Raw genomic sequence first — 23,880 nt, 5'->3', positions numbered from 1 at the left:
CAGTTTCCCACAAGGAATGCGAACCTTCTGCAAGACACACATGTTTTAATATCCTTTTCTTTTTCGTTTTGTTTTGTTTTGTGTTTGTGTTTTTGGGTACCGGGGATTGAACTCAGTTCCTTGTGCTGAAGAGGCAGGCAGCGGAACCACTGGGCTAAATCCCCGGCCCAAAGAACATCTTCTAAAATGGGCTGGGGATGTATCTCAGTGGTGGAGCACTTACCTGGCATGTGCAAAGCCAAGGTTCAAGCACCAACACCTTAAAAACTTGTTAGTAATAAGGGGGAAAGTGGAAGAAATTTAGCTTTCTGGAATATGATAGCAGTTAGTGTATTTCAAAGTAAAACATCACTGCACATTGTTTATGGATGCTTATAGCAAAGCTTATAGACATGAATGAGAATGATACAATTACAAGGTCACGATGGTTATTAAAAGAGGAAGAGAATAGAGAAAAGGGTGCTGCCGTATTATTAGGCTATTTTTATTTGTTTCTAAATACAAAATAGCCAGAAATGAAGAAAAACATTTTTAAAAGAAAGGAAATAGCAATCATTTTTGGACTCCTATTTATGCAATTCATTTCTGTAGTCCTTTTACTCAGTGGTAGTTTTTGTAAATATTTTGATGTTAATCAACTGAGTTATACAATGATAGCGAAACAAAAGAACAAAACTTCTTTATTCATCTGCTGTTTTTAGCCATCATTCCTAAAACAAGCAGGGCCTGATTGGAGCATACACATTTAGGTAATTCTTAGTTTGCTAGAATTCCTGATGTCCTGTGCGGTCTGGTTTTGACAGGTTAGAATTTCTGCTTTTAATAGGATGATGACTTCACCGGCACTATATTGCCTTTCATTCTTCTATACATGTTCTTAAATATTTTAGAGGAGTGTTACCCCAATGTTTTATTTTCTCTCCTAAGGTAACTCACCTTAGCTTAGGAGGTGATCTTAAAAAATAAAATCAACAGCAGATGCTGTATGCAATGCAATGCAATAATTTAAAATATGGCTGTGAAGATCTTAAATGACATGATAGGATGTTTCCACAGTACTATGGGTAGAGAATTCATTTTCAAATCTATGGTGTGATCTCAGTAATTTAAAAATAATGCTAGCAATATTGCTGTACAATCATTCAAAGATACATACTTACCCAGGGCTTAGGTCAAGGTAACCTACATGTACAAAAATGTCAACTGTGTTTTTTACCAATTGAAAGAATCCATGGCCATGTTTTTATTTATTTTTCTCTTTTGTTCAATAGACAGGATACTAATCTAAATTACTTTTGTAATTTAAAGTGTCCAACTCTGTGAAGACAATTAATTTAGATGAAGAAAGTGTCAGAAATATCATACCTATCTTTGCCCACTTTCTAGAAATAGTGAGTTAATGTTAGAATTTTATATGTATTATCTATGGCTGACTCAAAAGTAGTTAAGTTTTGTTTCCTTATTTCAACAGCATTTGGTTTTGAAAGGAGTACATTTCCTATCTCTGTAATCATCACCTTTGTTGTGGACCTAATATTAAATATGATTTTAATTTAAGATCTGAACTCAAATAATGACATTGCTTGCTTTGTTTTCTAAAGTAAAGAACTCTAAGATTAGATGTTCCAGATGACTCCTTTGCAAGATGAATGGTTTATATTTTCTGTTCATGTGCGTTAAAAACAAAGTAGTATTTGAGTTGGTACCTACCACATAGAATTGAATATAAGAAAGATTATATTGAGAAACAAAATGAAGTTACCTTCTGTTATATCCCCAAATAGTGACACATCAAAGTTATATGCTTGAGCTATTCTAAGATAAAAGGAACTTGTAGAACTGTTATTCTTCAGCATTTCAACAATACCTAATCCAAATATTCTGATGCTATTTGCCAAGAAAGAGGCTGAGAATACAAAAATGCTTGCCAAATATTTTCTCTTCTTTTCCTTCTTAGTCTTCTCATCAGCAATCTATTGGATTGACTTTTTGTACAAGGGCAGCCCACAAAATTTTTCTCTAAGTTTCTTAAACTGAAAAGAGAATTACATATTTATCAAAAAGAAACATTCACATTTCTAGATTAGTAAGGATTTTATTTTACCTGACCATATGGAATAAAGAGTAGTATTCCGAGTCACTATATCGTTTGGCCTCAAGTAGTTATATCTCTGTCTCATTTATAGCTGTGCTATTCTCACAGTTGTATTATGGTACCTTGAAATCGATGGAATGAATTAATGAAAATGTCTAATAGAAAAACATTCATTTAGTCTTACTTGGCATTTTGACAACTGGATTTCACTTTATATATTTTATATGTTTACAAATATTGCTAAAATTATTTCTGATGCAATGTGGGTCTCTTCCCCAATCGGTGAGGCTACCTATGGGACCACAGTGGGCTTTGCTTCAGCTGTTCCATTTACCCAGCAAGTTCTTTGACCAAGCACTTGCTTTGGTAAGTCCTTCACCAATTTCAAATTTCTGCTCAATGCTCACTTTTTATAGCTACCTCCACCTATGGACTTTGTTTAATTCTGCAAACTCCTTACACTCATAATCTCAGCTCCACACCCCTAATCCCTCTTTGACCTACATTTTTCTTTTTCATAGCACTCAACTTCCACTACACTATATAATCTATGTATTTCTTGTTTTCACTGTTAAGTGTATATTTATTTCACGAAAACTATAAACTCCATGAGAGCAGAAATCTTTGTCTACTTTGTTGAGTAATATATCTCAAATACCTAAAATGTTCCCTGGCCCAGTATAGGCATTCAATGTGTATTTGCTTAATTGTTATAAATCAAATGATGCTTCAATAAAATGTCAGCAATAAAATGTCCACTGCTGTTAGAATGTGTGTGGTATAGCACATCCTACTATAATTTGATTTCAAATTATATTTCCTGATATATTCACTGAAAAAAAGTCATTAATGGTACCCCAGAACATGTGGGTTTTGAAGAATGAGTCAAAATTATGATGTACAAAGAAAATTGATTACTTGATTGTGTATATTAGTGATTCTGTTATAGTCAGTGGGCATTATTAGCAATATTTCTTTTTTTCAATTTTATAAAGGTATAGGTGTTTAGCAGAATATTATTTTCTGAAAAGCCTTTCTATTAAAGCCGTAGAATGAGAAACCACAAACTTTTCTTCTATAGACACACAGCTTCAAGCATTAAGGATAGAAGGAAGTATATGAAAAAAAAGCATCAAACTCTGACTTTTAGTTTAAAAGACTGAGCAATCAGAGAGGTACAGAGGCCTACATTTTGGAGATTTTGGGGGGGGGAAACATCTTGTAGTTATAGGAAAGAAAAATTCAACATAAATGGTGTAGGATTAAATTATTAACTTACACTATAGCTCTGTTCTCCAAACATTCTTAGTGATTTAGTCTATGGGGTGAATAAGTCACTCCAAAGTGGCCTCATTCAAGAAAATCCAAAAGAATGGCCCCATTTTTGTGAACAATGTATTTGAGTGGCTCTAAGTCACTAGTATAAGCCATATCAAAGGCTCCCACATCTGTTTGCCACTCAGGATGATCGATGGTATAAGTGCAGCCTGACTAATGTCTTGGGATGTACAGAGAGCTAATGCAGGAGAATCAGCAGTTTGCAATAAATTTACTACGAACATCTTGGATAAATTTCAGCTTTGCACTGCCAGAGTGGATGGCAATACGATGCACTGCTACTATGGGCTAGCTAACACCAGGGAAAGTTTGTACTTCACTTTAAAATAAAATTTTAATGATGAACCAATAGCAGAATTTATAGGTATGTATAGCCTTTCTGCCTGTATTAGTCAGATTTTAGTCACTGCAACTGAATATAAGAGAAACAACTGACAGGAGGAAGATTTTTACCTCGGTTAATGGTTTCAGAGGTTTTAGTCCATGGGTTGAAATGGTTGGTTGGCTCCAAAGCAGAAACATGACAGAGGGCATGGCCAAGGAAACCGGCTCACTGAATGGCAGCGAGGAAGCAAATGAAAGCAGCCAGAAAATAAGAAGCTGGAGACAAGACACATTACCAAAGTCCTGCCTCCAGTGATCTACTTCCTCCAACTAGACCCTGTCTTATAACACCACATTAATTCATTGATGAGTTAGTGTCCCCATGATATAATCAACTTCCCAAAGCCCAACTCTGAACATATGATCTTTTGGGGGATATTTTTTAATCCAAACCATAACACTTCCTTCTATATATTATATTTTACTAGGACAGTATAATTCATATATGTATAGAAACATGTATCTGTTTTGTAGGTTCCTAAGTTCTGTTTTTTAGATATATATTGCTGCCTTTGTACATGTGTGAGTCAAATGCTGCAAATAAATAAATATTAACAAGACTTCAGCTATGGTAAATTATAAAATATAATTGTTATTCCTCTTGAAGTCTGTTTCTGTTTGCTTTTTATTTTTTTATTGCTTCTGTTTTTAGTTTTTGAGATAATTTCTCATTGTGTAATGTAGACTGGATTTGAACTTGCTATTTAGCCCCGACTGGCCTTGAGCTAGCAATCCTCCTATCTCAGCCTCATGAGTACTGGAATTACAGATGTTTGCCATCATGCCTGGTGAAGTCTGTTTTTAAGTTTTTTTATATCATACTTTGAAATTTTACTAATATACTCAATGATTCTGTTTTCTGAAGATTTTTTCATTTTCCTTTGTTACATTTTATTTTATTAATATATATTAATTGTACATATTAATGGGTTTGGTGTGGTATTTCAACCCATGGACTCAGAGTGCACTGATCAAATCCAGCTTGTTTATTCTCCCTGCCCACCACCACCTTTCCCAACCTCCTGTAATTACTTTTCTACATTCAAGTTGACTTTTTTTTAGCTTCCACGTGTGAGTGAACATAAAGTATTTGTGTCTGGCTTATTTCATTTAGCATAATGTCCCTAAGTCCCATCCATTTTGCTGAAAATGAAAAGTTCCATTCTTCTTTATAGCTCAATAACGGAAGTAAGACCCATCATTAAGTAAGGAGATAGTTAGTATACAGGCCCCTGACCTAAATTCAAGTGCTAGTTTCACTGTCAGTGGTTGAATGTGGTCAGATTACTAGTCTTGTTGAGTTTATTATCTCCTCCATTGCAAAAGAAAATAATCAGAGCTCTCATGAGAGTTTTGTGATCCCACACATTTTTTTAAATTTTAGTGCTTTTCTTCCCCTATTCTCCAATATGGTTCTTGCCTGCTATCCATTCTACTTCTGTCCCCATTCTCCATAAAAACTTGTTGCCTCCATTCTACTCCATTCTATCATAAGCATCCTTCTAACGTATTCTTCTAAGCTTGATTTTACTTACAGTCTGAATTTGTTTCTTAAGTGCTAGAGCCAAGTGTCTACTGCCACAGGCAGTGTCTCTTTCTCCTGGAGACAATCTCCTATGGTGTTTCTCAAAATAGTTTTACTGCAGGTGGAGCTTAGGATCACATGCTCTGACATTGATCTAAGTACCTGATTGTAGAGAACTACCTTTAGCTGAACAAATGTGTGTCATGTATGCATCTGTGTGTGGTTGTGTGTGTATTTATTATAAAAGAGAGTGTATCATAGTGGTGTGGTATCAAATTATCTGATGGAGATCCTAATGCTATTAACTTACATTTTTGGTTAATAGCTTGCTCCTTGATTTTTGGCTGAGTTATTTCTCTATGACTCAATTGTCTTATCTCTAAAGTGGGATCATGAGAGTGCCTTCCTGCAGGAATATAAAAAACTTTAAATGGAACATCCATTGGCTTAGATCATAGCCAAGCGTAAAGGAAGAAATTCATCAATATCTATCATTATATTCAAGTAATAAGAATATAAATAACCATAAGAAGCTCTAACAATCCATAGATCTGATGTCTCAATTTAAAGGAAGGTTGACCTATGTGAATGATTTTCATCCATTTGTAGACAAATTAATGGGGTGGTTTGTAGTTGTCACATTTGCTTTGAGGACAGGCTCTGAAATGCTTTTTCCTTACTTCCTAAGATAGATTATTTTCTGAGATGAAAATCTCCACATAATGTCAATTTTCTGCTTACCTTTTAAGTGGTGCATGATTTTTTTTAGGAAACAACTCTATAGGACAGTACTACTTTGCATGGTTGCATTTCACTAATTTCCACTATTCTTTGAATTGGAGTCAGCTCTTTAGAACCCTGGTTGCAGTGTTTTAACCAAGCATCCACTCTAAACACTAAATCACATTCAATCTATTAGACCACAGGAAAAGAAAAACAGCACTTTTGAACTCAGAATATTTCTGAAAGAGTTAAGGGTTTGACTAGTTTGCTGATTGACCAATTCAATTATTTTTCTTTGACCTCACACATGATCCTGTTCACTGGAAGTATTATATTAGATCAACTCAACTATGAATATGATTTTTTGCTCCTGTATCTGTTTCAAGTAAATTAATAATGAATATCAAGCTAGCTAAATTACAGCTTACTGAAGGTTATTTTTACCATGCTGAACTATTCTAGAAGTACATCTAGTCAAACTGAATATTGGAAAGTTTTGCAGTTGAAGATATTTCAATGAACAGTTTAATAATTCACCCACTTTTACCCCTAGGCAAAATATATAACTACAATTCTACTTGTTGGCAATGTAACAGCCAATTATATTAATTTAAATTTTAAATCCTTTTGCTAAAAATAATTATTGGAATTATATGTAGGAAAGCAGGGGACCCAGGGGTATTGCTAAAATATTATTTTATTAACCATAGATACATTTTATTCTTATAGACTTATGTAAGTTTGGAAATTAATTATTCAAGAAAGGAGAAAAAAGAGAAACATATTATTTATAAGTGGGCTGCAGTCATTTCCTCCCAACTCCCAGCTCTGCAAAAGCTTTGCTGCTATATGGAAAGTGGGAAGGGTAGGGGAGAGGTAATAAGGGAAAGAAAAAAATAGGAGAAAATAAAAAAATGGAAATAAAATGTTTGTAAATGGGGAGGGGAGGAGGAGGTAAAGGGAGGGCAGGGACAAGGGGAAAAAATGAGAACCAAGACCTGCCATGTAAAGGTACAAGATCCCAATAATGAATGTAACTGTGCTCTATACCTAAAATGTACCAATAAACTCGATGAAAAAAAAAAAGCTTTGCTGCTGATGTTAGATGAGAAGGGAGTAACACCTCTAAACTCTAATCGCAGCTAAATACATTATCTGAAAGGTCTGTTTAATAAGAATTTTGAATAGTCAAGGTAACTGTCAGTTTTATCAAACAGTTGCTTTTCATTTATTCATTATCAAGAATGCATATTGTGATAGCATTGCTCTAGGTGAGTGATGGTGAACTTTTAGACTAGGTGCCCAAACTGCACCCAAAACTCACTTACTTATGGCAAATTGCCAACACTGTGATTACAACTGAATTTCCAGTGCTAGGTTGCTGGAGAGATGCTGGGGCAACCTGGCTTGCATGCCCACAGAGAGGCCTCTGCATGTCCACTGTGACACATGTGCCATGGGTTTGCTACCACGGCTCTAGGCAGTTGGGATAATCAGTGCATGAAGTTGTCTAGTCTGCCATAGTGGAGGCCAAGTTGCACTGTTGAAGAAAGTGTTAGGATAGGCAACAAACACCTGATTTAGTATTAATTCTTTTGATATATCTGTAAGTGACAGTGAAAAAAGGAAACTGAGAAAAGGCAATTGTGGAATAAGGGAAGAGATTACAGTTAGAAGTTCTTTGAAATGAAAAGACAATACCAAAGAATTGGAGTCTGCCACACCCATGTGGGGAAATGGAGAAGTTATCGAGCATGAAGATGAGTATGTTATCCCCCCCCAGCTTTTTTTTTGGAGAGAGGACCTGTCAAATTACTAAAAAAGAATTATCTCATTCTTCTCTTGTTAGAGTACAATCTCTTGTCTCTCAGAGCAGGAGATAAAACAAATTATGAAAGAAGTAAGTGCTGCTGCCTGAGCTCTCAGATCCTATGAAATTCTGCCTAATTTAAGCTCTGATGGGGAGTCTATTTCCCATTAGCTGTCCCAATTCTCAGAAGATGGGAAAACAAAGCACTGAATAAGGTATGCAGCTCAATTCAATGAGTGCTTATCAGTGTCTCTTATTTGGCTAGAACAACTGTATTCAATTTGAGTTAATGCATAAAGCAGACGTTCCCAAGGAGCCTTCAACTGTAAGATGCACCACAGACACATGAACTAACTGAAAGAAAACTACATGACGATGCTAAGACAATTTCATAAAAGAGAAAGACCGGTATAATCTACAGTAACTCAACTTTCTGGAAAAATCAGACCAAGGTTAGACCTTTGTGCATCTTAGTGTGGTGGTGTTACAAGTGGGGGCAATCAGGAAAAAGAAGTATCCATGGTCCTGGAAGAGTTAAAGGAGAGAATTCTGCTTCAGGGACATCTTGGCTAGGAATAATTAGTGACTAGATCACTAAGGATCACCACACCTCAAGGACATAGATGGAGGCATAAAAACCATTCATGTTCCACAGACCATGATGTCCTCCCTAAAGACACAGAGCTAGACCAGAGGAGCCAAGGTACAGGAAGCAGGAAAAATGGATACTAAATATGATTATGTCCATGAAACAAACAGATACCGTCCTTTGCTTCAATTACAAGGACATATTCCACCAGCCTGAACACATTTGGCTTCAGTTCTGTCAGTGTGATCATAAACTTTGGACTTCACTTTAGAGGAAATTTAACCATACAAGTACTGAGCTAGACAGAATGGAAATTTAAAAGAAGGAGGGGCGCCATTGGGAGTGAAAACAACACCCACAGACAATACAGTTACTGCTTCCACCAAACAAGCTGCCCTGGGACCACTTCCCCAATCATCCCAGAGTGTTTGGCTAGCCTACACTGCTGCAGTCCAGTCCTGGGAAGCTGGTCAGTGCTCCCACATGTACTTCCAGTACTGAATTCAGTCCACTTGTAAATAAACATCAGGAGAAGGACGAGAGTGGGTCGCTCACTTGACCCACTTCTTCCTTTAGCTCCCTCCTCTGGTTTGTCCATATCCCTATCTAGTCCCACTGCAGTCCACAACGGCCCTGGGTGCCAGGAGCTCTTAGTCTCAAACAGCCTCCCAAGCTGTCCCCTGCGGTGGAGATTGAACCCCTTGAGCCGCCGCTAGGACCTGGAGAGGTGGAATTTCAATTTGAAACTCCCGTCGCGGGAGGGCTGGCGCTGGGCATGCTCAGTAGCCGCGGCGCGTGGGGCTGCTGCTGTAGCTGTTCTGCGGGGTGGCGCGGGGTCCCCGCACTGTTACCTCCTCTGCTGCGGGGCTTCCAGAAGGCCGAGCCTTCACCTCGCCCCCGCCCGCTCCCGTGTCCCTCATCCACCGCCTCCTACTCTTCTTCCTCTCCGCATCTTTGAGAGAGAGGAAGCTGGTGCTGTTTTCTGTCGGCGGCGCTACAGACCGACCGCCCTGGAAACCCCAGCGGAGGACCCTGCGAACGAATTCCGGATCGGAGGACCGTTGGCAGTGGCTCGTTCACTTCGCACTTTGCCTGAAGTGGGGTCTTGGCAGAATTTCTCCTCCACCCCTCAATGCAAACACTATGCGGAGAACAGTCGGCTTCCCTGCGCTATGCCTGCTTCTTAATCTTCACGCTGCAGGTAAGGGGTTGCCGGGCGCAGAGCCGGAGCTGTGGGTGAGATGGGAAACTGCACATGGGTAAGGACTCTAGAACAGCTTGCCTCGGAAAGAAAAAAATAAAGCCTTATAAAGGCAAAACAGGGCAGTACATGTGAGGGGAGGGGTGAGAGAATACACCTGTTGGAAGACGTAAGCTGAAAACTTGAGCTAAAATCAGCTCTTAATTTTCTTTACCTTGCTCAAATAGTAAATATTTTCAGTATGAATACAGATTTGCTTCCCTTTCCCCTTCCCTGCATCTAGATTCTCTGCTGCTGTTTCTAGGCTATGCACTCGACTGCTAATTTTTCAGGAGAGAGACAAGACATCCTGCTAAATGTAATCTTTTCTACTGCAGCGTTTACATTCATAAGGTCTCTTGATTTCGCCAGCGCTCAGGGCGGTGCACGAGCTGTAACCCGAAGGGCCACATACATCTCCACCCAAGGGGTCAAAATGCTTGGTTCACATTAATAATGCTGCTCCAGGCTCTTTTTGCCCCTGTTTTTGTCACTCAACATTTCTAACCCAATAAGCCGAGGGAAAGATTTCAAACAGGATCTTTTCTCTTTCAGCACCACGGTCAGCGCCCCGCCGGCACAAGGGTGAGCCTATCCAGTTTCAAAGGCGACAAGCCTGGGCTTGACCCTGTCTCCAGGACAAATTTCATGAGGTTTAACCAATAGTGAGAAGTAAGAGTGCTCTCGAGCATATATTTAATTTCAAAGCCCATATCAAGTCTCATGAGGAAGCAGACCTTAGGAAGAACCTGGGATTTTATGTTTGATGTCACTATAGACCCTGATTTTTTTAATACATAGGACCTCTATGTACTGCACAGACTTGCACCGTTTATGGTTTTTACACACACATGAACCAAAACAAAACATGGCAGGGAGATTTTAGGAGCGCTACTGCGACAGCAGTTGTCCATGTAATATTCTTATACCAACCAGAGACTAGGCATTATCTTTGAGTTTGTTTCTCATCCAATCACACATAGTCGTTCATTTCTCCAACTAACATCGACTGAATGTATACTATGTCCATGGGTTGAAAATGATAGTTATGAATTATTGAAAATAATAGTTATGAAACAAAAATCCTTGTAATGTCTCTTAAAAAGAATGTGTGATTTTGTTACTATGTAGAATAGTGGGAGTAAAATGTAGTACTTTCGTATTCTAGCTAATGTTGTTTTAAACTGTAGTGAATCTTTTAGCAAGTAGTGTACAGGAGAAGCATTAAAGCTATAATTAAGTAAAAATTTAGTTACTTTAATTGTGATGTTGTGGGGTTTTCCATACTGTAATTCTCTGTTATCGTCTGAAAACTAGGAATAAAAAGCTATGACTTGGTTATTAAATTACCTGCAAACAGGTGTATGAGTCCTTTTATTAGCATATAATATTCTTTAATATTGAAATATGAGGTGAATATATACATACCTGGATAGTTTTATTTATATTATTGTTTAATGATAGCATTCATTACCCAAAAAATCTCAATTCTTGTCATTTATTAATGAAATGACTAATCAAAGTTATCAGTCAGTTATTTTGAAACTAATATGTAAATGGTTTTAAAATATTACACTGCATATATCTTGAGTAATTATAGCTCAAAAATTATAAATAAACTTAAAATTAGATATATTGGAAACATTATAATTTATTGAAATTAACAAGAGATAAAGAAAACAAAAGACTTTTTTTGATCAAAGGAGAAATCTAGACTATACCTGGAGTTCTGCCAGTTATGTATTACCAAAGCCAAACCAAACCTTCTCTATTTTGACTTCTTAATTTGTAAAATAAAGATAAAAGATAAGATTATTTAATCAACTTGAATTTAATAAGGTAATGCATTAAAAGACTGTCTTTTTGGATTTCAATTGCAATATGCTACACAGAAATTACTTGTATTTGGATTTAATACAATGTTTTAGCTAGGTATTTTAATCACAGCAAATCACAAGTTTAATATTGTGGTTGTCTTATCAGTTTCATTTTAGATTCATTTTAATTTTAAACAGTTGTGGTTAACAAACTGTCAGATTAAAATTCATCATAGTTATTTAATTATATTGTTATGGCTTTTTATCATAACTCAAACACACAGATTTCTTGATCTAAGCTCCTGTAGATTTAGGTAATAAGAATCTGAGTGGGCAGGAGGGCCAAGATCAAGGAGTAACTGACTTCTGTACTTGTTGAATGTCTGTATTTATTTCTTTTATAGAGGTTCTCTCAGGACAGAGGCAGGCTTTGTAAAGAAAGGAAATGAATTCTATATATTTGGAGTGCTTGATTAAAAAGCAAGTTGATCCGTTTGGTTAAGCTCAGATTACCAGCAACTATTTTATACCTGCAGAACTGATGACATTTTAGGATGCTATGAAGGGATGGAAGAAATTGGCTAACATTATATAAGTGTTCCTAGCTATGTTAGCACTGTTTCCCATGACCTAGCCAAGTCTCTATTCATAAGAAAAAAATGTTTCAACTTCAGCCCATCTCCAATTATTTGATTATGATTTCTTGTGACAGGGTGAAGGGAAAAAAGTTATAATTCTGACCCATTACTGATTGATTTGTAACTGATAGCAGAGAAAATCACTGTGATATGCTTGTAATGTTTTTGAGAACAAAAATGAGTAGAGCTCCGTGCTTTGTAATTGACATTATTAAGTAAGATAACCCTAAGGATTTGATGAGCATGAAGCTTATTAGAGAAGCTTAACATGTCAGTGATTTTCATAGGTCTTCTTAACAAATTATATTTATTGTCCATCCAACTGCTTATTTTATAAGTAAGAAAGCTAAGATCCAGAATAGTAAAGTGTCACTTGACAGCTTTGTCAGGAGGAAACCTAGGCTTTCAGAGCTTTGGCTTCATACTATATAAAATTATACCCTGGTTCTAATAGGTGAGGCCACTGTTTAGTTAGATATCAAATCATATTTCCCTAAGTGTTTTATTCTGTACTCTGTCTTTGAACCAACACAACTCCAGTGAAAAGAGCACTTCAGGAATAGTCAAGAAGGCAACTAAATTTACTTTAATAATAGAGATGGTAAAAACAATAATAACTATGTAGAGGATCCACAGATAGCTTATTTTCTTCAGTGTTCCTTTTCTTTGCCCCATGAATCACACTCCATTTGAGGAGATGATGTTATTAATAGAGTGATATTTTAGTTGCAAATGAATGACTGTCTAGATATCTTAAAAATTCTTACGTGAAAGTTTTCTTTTTCCTGGTGAATGTTTTGGTAAGAAAAGAAAGAAGTCAATTTTATCATATTATGCTCCTCAAATACTGGAAAAGATTATTTCAGATTTCCACAATGTCCTTACTGGCATCCTTTTTGAATGGCGCAAAGACTGTATCTCTTGAAGCTAGCTGTCTCTTTACTCTCAGAGAAATATTTTGTGAATTGCTCTAGTCTTTCAGAAGGAGTCAAGAGGATCTAGCAGGTCATTTGCACATGCACTGGTGCTCAAAAGAAAGGACTGTAGACTAGGAAAATGATATGTTATACTTTGAGATTTTAAGATGTTGCTCAGAATATCAGAATATGTTTTTTCTGCTCAAAACTCACTCGATGAAGTCTTTATGTTGCCCCAAGATTTTCTAAATTCTCTCCTCATCCCCCCATTACTGCTTTGATATTAATCTTCAGTGTTTGCCTCATTTTTATCTCTTTAGTCATACTGATCTTTTTTCTGTTCCTATAAGATATGTAAACTCTCATCTATTTCATATCACGTGTTTTGCTTTTCTCTTTCCTCAAAACACTATCAATTTGTCTTTGTGACTTAACTCATCAACAATTTTGGGTCTTTATTCAAATGTTACCATCTTAACAGAGCCTTCATGTGGTATCCTATTTTGTATTCTACCTCCTCCAAAAACATGCACACTAAAAGCTCTGGTACATAAGCAGTTTTCCACCACCTAGTACACAATATATTTTACTTGTTTTGTTTATTGTGATTTACCCTCTCTATTAAAAGCAAAGCTCCTTGAGTGTACCAATTTTGGTGTGCTTTATTTTTTGCTGTATCAATTGGAAATGATGCTCTACCTAGTACCTGGGAATAGTCACTAGCATAAAAGTTTTTAAAGAGCAAATAAAGATCTTAACAAATAAACACACAACACAGTGCTTTTTCTGATATCTCTATTTTGCATTCAATTTCTTGTTGGCACTCATGAAAAATACAGAGTCAACTTAATCATTTGATCATTTGCACAATAGACTTAAATAAAATAATCTGTCCATATTTTATATTACTCCCTAGGAGCTTCATATCTCTGAAAAGCTTTGCTACAACTGTAAACTGAAAGGCAACAAGAATAGATTTGCATAAGAACAGAGCTACTGTTCAACTCAGTGACAAAGCCCTTCAAACTGATCATCAGGTAGAGAGCAATCAAAGTGCCTTACTGGTTGTCTACATTTTTACTTGTTAGTTAATTACCATGTACATGTAGCAATGGCTATGGTGATATAAAATGATTCAGAAAGCTTATTTAGGCCTAGGGATTTGGCTGAGTGTTTCTGCCACCTACCTAGCAAGAACAAGGGCATGTGTTTGATCCCTGGTACAGCAGACAAACAAACAGGGAGTTTAAGTCACTAGACAAACTGTCTTCTTCACTAGCACTTAGACACAGGAATAAGTGTACTGGAAATCATATATCTCTAGTCTGGAGTCTGCATATTCTGTTGGAGATGATATCCAGCCTAACACCTTTTAACAATTCTGGAATGCATTGTTCAGATTTCTACATCTCTTCTTTCTCATATTTCTCTACCAGCTGCAATCCTCATGATTTATTCTTGTTATTGGACATAATTAGTTTCTCATATGCCCTCCCCAAAGAATTTTTATGGCATTTATCTACTTTGATCACTTTGTGAATTTTGAAAATACTCTTCATTATATTCCAATGGACAAATAATACAGCATTTCCTTGCTATTTTATAGCTCCTTCTATTTCTAAATTTTCACTTTAAGGTCGTCTTCTGAGTATTATTTAATGGTTAGTGCTCTTTTTTGTTATTATACTCCACCTTCTCTCTCTTTCTCTCTCTCTCTTCCTGAATTATATTCTGACATCGTACCTAAGCTTCCAGACTCCATAATTATCTCAGATATCTCTCCTGAACTCCACTCCTATCTTATAATTACTAGGCCTCATTAGGTATTCTACAAGAATTATATATCCAACTGCTTACATTCATCATCTTCTTGGCCTTGTGTGATTAACAGTAGGATCCTCCACAATCAACTAATCCTGAATCCATGTAGCAACTCATTCATCCTAGACTCTTCCTTTGCTGCTTTCTCTAAAACATCATCAAATCTTCTTACTACATTTTACCCACCCCATTAGTCCATGTCACTACCTTGGCATAGGTTGATGTTTCACTTACTGTATCTTATATTAACCTCTGATCAAGCCCATCCTTCATAATAATATCCAAGGTAAAACTGTGAAAAAATATCTATCTATTTTTTTTATCTCTTTGTAAAAGCTTTAATACAGATATCTCTTTTTCCTTCCCTTAGAATAAAATCTGATCTCATTAGGTTGGTAAAGTCTTTCATAATTAGGTTTTTCTTAACTTCATTCTTATTTCCTATCATCATGTCCTCTTTTGAATAGTTATTATATTGCAGGAAGTGATAAGTGACACACAGATTCAGAATGGAAGTAAAATAACAAAAGGTTTATTTTGCTAACAAAAGGCCAATCGCATTAAAAGCAGTGCTAGTGATTGACCCAATGCTGGGTTACAGCTCCCTCTTTTATAGGGTTTTACAGCCATGATCTCATGCAGGTGGATACATTTCATTTCCTCAGTTCACATTTCCTGTATACAAATCACGATCACAAGACAGTTAACTTTAACCCAGATGTAGCAATTCTTTGTAGTCCAGGAATTTACCTTTAAGATTGTCTAGCTATCTATTCTAGCCTGCAGGAAGTGGGTGTTCCAAGGTCAGGAAATCAAAGGTAACAATTGTTCTTTTTATCTTGATGCTTTTACAGTAATGTAGTTTACAAAACTTTAGAGCTCAGGGTCTTGATGTGCCCTGTTATCTCAGGATGAGGCCAGATATCCCATTCTTTTTTTTTTCCAGCTTTAATTGAGTTTATTGGTACATTTTAGGGATACAGTACAGTTACATTCATTGTTGGGAATTTGTACCTCTACATGACATGTCTTGGTTCTCATTTTTTCCACTTTTCCCTGCCCTCCCTTCACCCCCTCTCCCCCTTTACTACAGTTCTTTACTACAGTGCCTTTAATACAGTTCCCTCAACCCAATTTACCTTTAATGGTCACCAAAAAAAAATGCAGATGGGACAGAGAAGTTTCAGTTTAAACATAGATTATAAGATTGTGTTCCAAGAACATGGTGCTATCTGTGGTGTAACTGTGTATTGAACTCCTCTAATATGAGTAGATATTCTTTTTTGTTGTTTTTGGTTTTGTTTTTGTTTTTTGGTACCAGGGATCAAACCTGGGTCCTTGTGCTTGCAAGGCAGGCAGTGGCACCACTGAGCTAACTCCCTGGCCCCATGACTAGGTATTCTTCTATGATTTTTCTAGTACTACTTCAGAAAAAAGAATTAGATTAATTTCTTTGTTTTAAAGAGATTTTTCCATCAGATAAGAAACATAATATGATAGTTATGCATTAAGGAAGAGACTCAGGACTCCTAAGTCTGATTACTGATTGATTATTATTTATCTTCTAAAAGTAAATATCTGTCTTCATAGAACCATAAAGTTTTTTGTACTCCACACATTTTTATGCTTACCTCTGAAAAGTATAGTTTTTTTATGAATTATAAAGAAGTTACTCTTTATGAGACAATGGAAATAAGTATCAAAAGCTCATTCATTACCTTTAGAGTTAATTATAACGTGGATATTATGTTTTTACACTGTTTGTTATTATATCTATTTTGTGAATTTAAATTTTCAATAGTTAGCCATTTTTCTTTCAAAAGGAAGTTTGAAAAATATTCCAAGCACTACAAATGCTGCCATACTTAGAGGTCATTTATGTTCCTCAAGATAAAGGATTCAATAGCATTAAAAAAGAAAGGTTTAATGGTGAGTTATTATTTTAAGATCAAGTTTCCTAATGTTTATCTACCATATAATGATGCCTGTTATTGTAATAACTAACATCTGCCACTGAAAGACAATTAGCAAATTTATGTTATGAACATTAGTACTTTTCATCTAAATCATTTTAACGCATAACGAATATCTAGACTTTCCTCATAAATCTCATTTGATTTCAGTATATTAGAATGATGATCATTAAAAATGCAGCTGCATGAACCAACAGCAAAGCAAAACTAATTGTTTACATTAGGCAACAGTCTAGATCAGTATGTTGCAATCTACCACTTGCCAAGTGCAGTGTGTACATGAATTATTTTTTCCTCATTAAGACCTAAAGTAATGTCCACTTTCTGCCTTACATGAAAAGAATGTCCTAAGACAGCAATGAACTACTGGTTCTTTGAGAAGGAACACTTAATGAGAACAGAGTAATCACTTCTCAGCCTTTTGACTAAGATCAAGTGGAGCACAGAGTAAAAGGAACTCATAGTGTGATTCTCTGGCTTAAAAAACAGTATGTACAGAACAAAATTTTATGGCAATTCCATCATAATAATTCTTGATAGAGACTAAAGAGAAAATGAAGAAATATGCATAAGTGCTCAGAGTCAGCTAACATTACTGGGTAAGTTTATTTACCCTAGAAAGATGTTCCATATGAAGTATGACACATATAATATTATACTGAGTTAGGTAGAAAATCACTGATTTTTTTAAATGCTGGTTTAAATTTTAAGCATTTACTTTCCCTTCTTGGCTTGAGGTAGGCTGTCTCTTTCTTTCTTTCCTTCCTTCCTTCCTTCCTTCTTTTTTCATGTTCTGTTTTCCCTGATTGAAAATGAAATACTTTAAATAAGAAGAGTGAATTAAAATAAGAAGGAGAAATGCCATATTTTTAGATGAATTCTGAGGTTGGGGATTTAGCTCAGTAATGCCACTGCCTGCCTTGCAAGCACAGGGTCCTGAGTTTGATTCCTGGCACCAAAAAAATAAAAATAAAAACAAATTTTAAAAAGGATTCTGTAGTAGTTAAGAATTAAATGGGATAAAATATGCAAACTTGCACCAAGTGCCATACAATTGTTAGGTATTGTCTAATTAGGCTGGGAGAATTTGGGTGATAAATAGCTAACTGGTGTCTGGGGATAATTTCTTTTTATTTTTGGTCCAATGTTGAAGAAGCACATATGAATGGAACAGACTGTATATCCCAACTGCTTTTATCAAGTAGGCCTTACCTGTAGTTTCATCTATTACAGTCATGAGCCTGGCAATACATGCAGATTTGTTGTGGATTGTAAAGCTGTGAAACCAGCTATCCCCCAAGTCTCTCTCCCAATACCTTACCTAAATGTTCTATCTAAACATGGATTCTAGTAACATGTCTTCAGCAAATTTCTATTTAAATGAATGTGAAATACAAAATTCTCTGTTTTACCTAATAATGAGTGAAAATGTGATATACCTTGTCTGAAATGTCTAGCTCCTGTTGCACTGCATTGTTTATTGGAGAAGCCAAGTGTGTGCTAGATGCCTCCTCCCTAATTGGTTTTTATAGGGACCCACAGAAGGTAAGAAGTTCAAGCATGTGCCCATAGATGATGCTCACAGCTCTACAGGCCTCCCTTCTGTGTCTGCTTCTCTGGCAATCCTTCTCCACTGACCAACTGACACTCTCCTGCTTACATTTGTGGCCAGGCACTCCAGAGCTATGGCAATGTCTCTGCAGACACTGGTAAAGACAACATTGTTTGAATATAAATTTTAAAAAGGAAAAGGATTAAAAATGGGAAGAGCATAAATTGAAAGTGTCAAAGACAGCCTCAAGTTAGCACTACTCTCCTAACACCAAGGCTACTCAGCCATACATGATCTACCAGATCTCTTCTCTGTTGATTTTATCTTAGGGGGTTTAGATTATGTACAGATCCACTTTGGCTCACTTGGAGATTTGCAGTCCAACAGAAGACAGGATTAATTTGTAGAAACTTTTCCATTCTGCCTTCTTTTTCTGTGCAAATCTAAGGACATAGTCAAACAGCCATTTCCATGTCTCTGAATATTTCATGACAGTTAAGAATATCCCCATGGTGATTCTCACAGTTGTTTATAAGCTTGTTCCAGGGTCCAGGGTCCAGTGGGCATGATGCTTGGTATTCCATGGCATCTCTGTATCTCTAGAGCATTGAGATTTCCCATCTACTGCCCACTGATTACTTTTGAGTATTTTCTTTCCTCAATCTTCTAATGCTGATAATAGGAGTATTTGAATCCTTAGCTGTGTTGTACTGCTTTTAACTTCTAAATCTGGGCATACATGGAAAACCTATTATACATGCATATTCTATGAAAATATAATAAAAGACTCTCCATTCATGGTAAATATTGGAGTACATCAGGAAGAGACAAAGATTGCTTTACAAAACAGGAAGAGAAATATGAAGTAATATTTTCTAAATTCCTATGATATATTATATCACACTAAAGGATAAAAATATATTTTGAAATGGCATAATGTATTTCAAAAGAATCAAAAATAGTCCCCAACTCATGAAGTACAATAATAAAAAGTTGAGCTCTAAAATCAACCTCCTAGATTTGAATCCCATCTTCTATCACTTACTATTTCAACTTTCTGTGCCTCTCTTGACTCATTTGTAAGGTAAGTTCCATACAGTGGTAACTCTGTCACCAGGTGGTTTGAGGATTAGTTATAAAAGCTAATGTATAATGCCTCATAGGAAAAAGCCTGGAACATTGAATATATTAAATAACCAATAGCTGCTACAATTATATTAGCATGTAAAAACTTTTATTGGTCCTATATTTCAGTGAAAAAGAAAAATGCATAGACAGCCAATGATCATATAAAACCAAAAAAATATATGCTGAAAATTGGGCTACTTTTATAAAAATCTCTATAAAACTTTCGTTAGTGGAGAATGCATGCCATGAAAATATAATTGGCCTACTTCCATTTTTAAAATACAAGCAGAAATATTGTCTTGTATATTGAAAAAATGCTCATAATTATCAGCAAATCAATAAAATACCACATCTAATTCATGTGTGGAATCAAAAAAACAACTCACAGAAGTGGAGAGTACAATGGTAGTTACCAGATGCAGACAACAAAAGAACAGTATGCTAGTAAATTATATATAACTACTACTTGATAGAAGAAATTTTTTTGATCGGAGAAATTTTTAAAGAGCATAGTGGGCAAATATAGAGGACCAAAAGTAGAAAAGTGATTGACTGGTGCCAGTGGTGAGGAGTAAGCAATAGAAGAGGGTGAGAAGTTGTGGAGAATGACTTTCCTTGAGGTTATGTAGTATCTCCATCCTGTGATGAAGATGAAAATGTTCTAAAATTTAGTATAGGAGTAGTTTTACAACTCTGTGAACAAGCTAAAAACAATCTGTTGGACTCTAAATGTTAAAAGGGTGACTTAAATGATATGTGAATTATATTCCAACAAGCTAAGTTTTAAAAAACTGAAATATACAGAAAAAAATTCCTCACCATCAGAGGAATTCCAATGGTAAACAACCCTTCTGGTGAAGTATCTGTCAGTCTCGGGGCTAGGTTAGAGCATGATATATTGTATCATCACTCCCACTGCCCACTCCACAAACAATCTAAATTCACAGCACCCAAAAAGAGTCAATAGACCCCCACTTCTAATGCCAGACATCACTTTTAGGGAAACATGCATAAGAAAGAGAAAATGTGAAATTCTGCAATGGATTTGTATAAGGGAGCCTGATTAAAAAGAAGTTTTGGTTTCACAAACATCTTTGCTTTGTCCTTTTGATTGGAGACGTGGCGTTTCTATACCCCATATAGAGGTTTGAGTCAGACTGAATGAGTGGTATGCCTTTATTTTGTAAAGTGGCGAAAGGATCTTCGTTAAACAGAAGAAAACAAGAATGATATTCTTATGATAGATGCATTCTTAAATTTTAGGGAAAAATACATATGAAAGATGGGGATCTGGAATGTACAGTAATTTTCTGCAAATGCCTTTGTCTGCCTTGAAAACTCTGTGTACTGCCGTGGTCTGAGTATTTTAGTTAGAAGATCCCGTCGCATATGTTGGCTATCTGTGTGGTAGGGGAGGGTGTGAGCTTCATGAAATCAGACTTCCCACATGTGCACCCTGGAAATTAAGCATTTGTCTCTTCCTTAGATTAATTTCTGCTGAGTCTGCTATCAGTTCCCACCAGCCCATGAAACCTGAAGAAGAGGTGCCTCTGTCACCCAGTCCCTCACCCTAAAGGTCAGCTCTCACAGGGACAGCCCTCCCTCAACACTTCGCATCTTGAAATTTGCCCTCCAGGTCAATGTTCTCAATCTCAGCCTCCATCTCCAATTCACTCTCTCTTCCCCATCCCCAGTTAAAGTGTACTTCCTGTTTTTCATTCTGGAAGAGATCCCTTCTCAACTAGCTGTATCTTAGAAAGGGTGAAACGAAAAGATCTACACTGTGTAATAACAGCTGTTAATTATATGGTCTTTCCTCAGTGAATTTTCATGTTTTAAAGGAATCACTAGGAGCAGGGCCTTAGCTTTGTGACATTAATTTCAAATGGACAGGTTGAAATACATGTGTAGGCATAAAGAACCTACCATGTGCCCTTCAGATATCTAAACCATGACAAGGGAGAGCAGCACAAGGATTTCTTGTCCAGAGGCTGACTGTGGACTTCTTTCTTCCCACCTTGGGCATTACTATCCCTCTAGTATCATTACTATGTCAACATGTTATCTTTCCTTGTGTTCTAATGTTAATTTTGCTGGGTTTTAATATAATTCATAATCTGCTATGTAACTTAGCCTTAAAACAGATCATTTGTTTGGAAATTAGAGCCCACCTTTCCAGGCACCTGAAGAGCTCTGCTGTAAAACAGTGGAGATACTTTCTAACCCTTATAACTATTTATAAATAATTATGCTTTAACTGTTGATTTAACAATGGCTGACATATAAAAACTAGCTTTTCTAAATATACTTTATTTAATTACTCACTAAGTATGAAATTCAATTCCTATGGTTTCTGCAAAGGTTAATATTTCTCAGTTGTCTAGCCATATTAGCAATTTTATTCACATTTCTTCAGAGGGCATATTTTGATAAATTTCTTGTTCTAAAGGCTGCGCAGAGAGCATTCAGTCCTGTCAGTCTCTCCTCCCAGCAGCCTTCGACTCAACTTTCAGAAACTGGATTGGGGGCATCTGACTGCTTCTGTCTCAGCAGACATAAATTCCACTTTTTCCAGTAGAGCTTGAAGCCATTCCTTCTTTATGATTTATGTCTATTCACATTGTCCCAAAGGATGCTGTTCTAATTGTATTATGTTCTACTCTGTGACTGATTTGCATTAAATGAAAAATAACTCTGTTAAAGCCGGATATAAATCAGAAAATATGAAGCCAACACTTCCATTGCAATTTTACCAGCACATAGCCCATAACAGTTTTTTCTCATATGTCTCTCAATCCCATGGCTCCAAAATTGAGGTTTTAATTGTATGGCTCAATTGTTGAGACAAGCAGAAGAAGTAAGGGGCACCCAGTATTTTTACACTAGCCTGAGTGTGGGAGTAGGTGCTGCTTTTTCCTAACAAGACTATTCAAAGAAATATGGAAAAGTGTTTATATTGAAGAACATGCAGGGAAAGTTTAAAAGGTGCCTTATTAAAATGGGCCCTATTATTACAGGATTTAGGTCCTCTCCTAAACAAGGGAAAATAGAGATGGCTCTATAAAAATAGATTAATTTCTTTGCTATTGGTTTCCATTATGGCTTAGGTCTACATGTCATGTCCCTCCAAAACCTGATGAGGTCATAGGTGGGGCTTTTTGAGGTGGTTGATTCACGGTGCAATGCTAGGATCAAGGGTACTAGGATTAAGGGTAGGTGATTACTAAATCACTTCACTGATTGGTTTGGCATTGTCCTAATCCTAGTAGACTACATATACTATAAGGGACAGAAAGAGGCTTGTCTTGTCCCCTGCTTGCTTTTGCTGTCTTCTGCCCAACATGAATTGTTTCTTCTCTGTGACACCCCTCTGTGAAGCCACCCTGCTGTCAGACTGTGACAGTCAGACTGTGAACCAAATAAACGTTTTCTCCCTTAACTTGTGGGTGGTAGATATTTTGTTTCAGCAATGAAAAAAAGTAACTAAGACAGTTTCTTTATTTTCGATGTAGATATATTGAGCACACCACTGGTCAAACACGTGGAGTGTTTAGAAATTTTTTTAAAAAATTTTTTCTCTCATTGAGTTTATTGGTACATTTTAGGTATACAATTTGTGGGTGGTAGATATTTTGTTTCAGCAATGAAAAAAAGTAACTAAGACAGTTTCTTTATTTTTGATGTAGATATATTGAGCACACCACTGGTCAAACACGTGGAGTGTTTAGAAATTTTTTTAAAACATTTTTTCTCTCATTGAGTTTATTGGTACATTTTAGGTATACAGTAAAGTTACATTCATCATTGGGATCTTGTACCTTTACGTGAGTGCTTAGTATTAAAGAATGTTGCAGTACCTCCTGGTGACATTAGCTTTACCATTGTGGTAGTGAGCATTTATAGACTGGCTCTAGGACAATCAGTACTGGAAAGAGCTGTTCTCTCAATTACAAGTACAGTTAAGTCTTTTGGGGGAACATGTAGGTTCACAATTTTAATAAATGCAATCCTTGCCATTTGATAGAAATCCTGATTTTTTTTCTTTTTTTTTTTACTTCTTATGATAGCAGAGCTGATTTAAAGAACAAACATTTTTGTCAAATTGACTATTAAATGTCAGGACAAAAAACCAATGTGTGCACATACAAAGACAAATATATATATTTTGCCAAAACAGTTAAGACATGCAAAATGAATTTTATAAAACTAACATATAAATACAGAGCCATGATAGACTCTTTCAAAGCATGAATGTGATTTCCTATTAAGGTTAGGAGGAGTGAGCAAATGTTATGCTTTGGGAAGTCATCCTTAACAGCCCTCAATTGTC

At 36.2% G+C, this 23,880-nt stretch overlaps 1 protein-coding gene across 2 annotated transcripts in view; it reads left to right on the top strand.

Annotated features, from left to right (window-relative positions):
- The first annotated feature begins 9,100 nt into the window (after positions 1-9,100).
- The window catches only part of Ptprr (protein tyrosine phosphatase receptor type R), a 250,661-nt gene continuing 235,881 nt past the window's right edge, over positions 9,101-23,880 (top strand). The window contains exon 1 of one of the 2 annotated variants that reach the window (XM_010617487.2): positions 9,101-9,665. In XM_010617487.2, coding sequence (XP_010615789.1) covers positions 9,608-9,665 — 58 coding nt within the window. In that variant the 5' untranslated portion in view covers positions 9,101-9,607. The remainder of the gene's footprint in view (positions 9,666-23,880) is intronic. The other variant, XM_010617486.2, reaches the window with a different exon arrangement.

Source organism: Fukomys damarensis, unplaced genomic scaffold (assembly GCF_012274545.1).
Source record: "Fukomys damarensis isolate Sample0158 unplaced genomic scaffold, DMR_v1.0_HiC HiC_scaffold_15, whole genome shotgun sequence".
In the NCBI taxonomy this organism is placed as follows: Eukaryota; Metazoa; Chordata; class Mammalia; order Rodentia; family Bathyergidae; genus Fukomys; species Fukomys damarensis.
The sequence above is the reverse complement of the archived record's forward strand: the minus strand, read 5'-3'. Positions and strand labels throughout refer to the sequence as shown.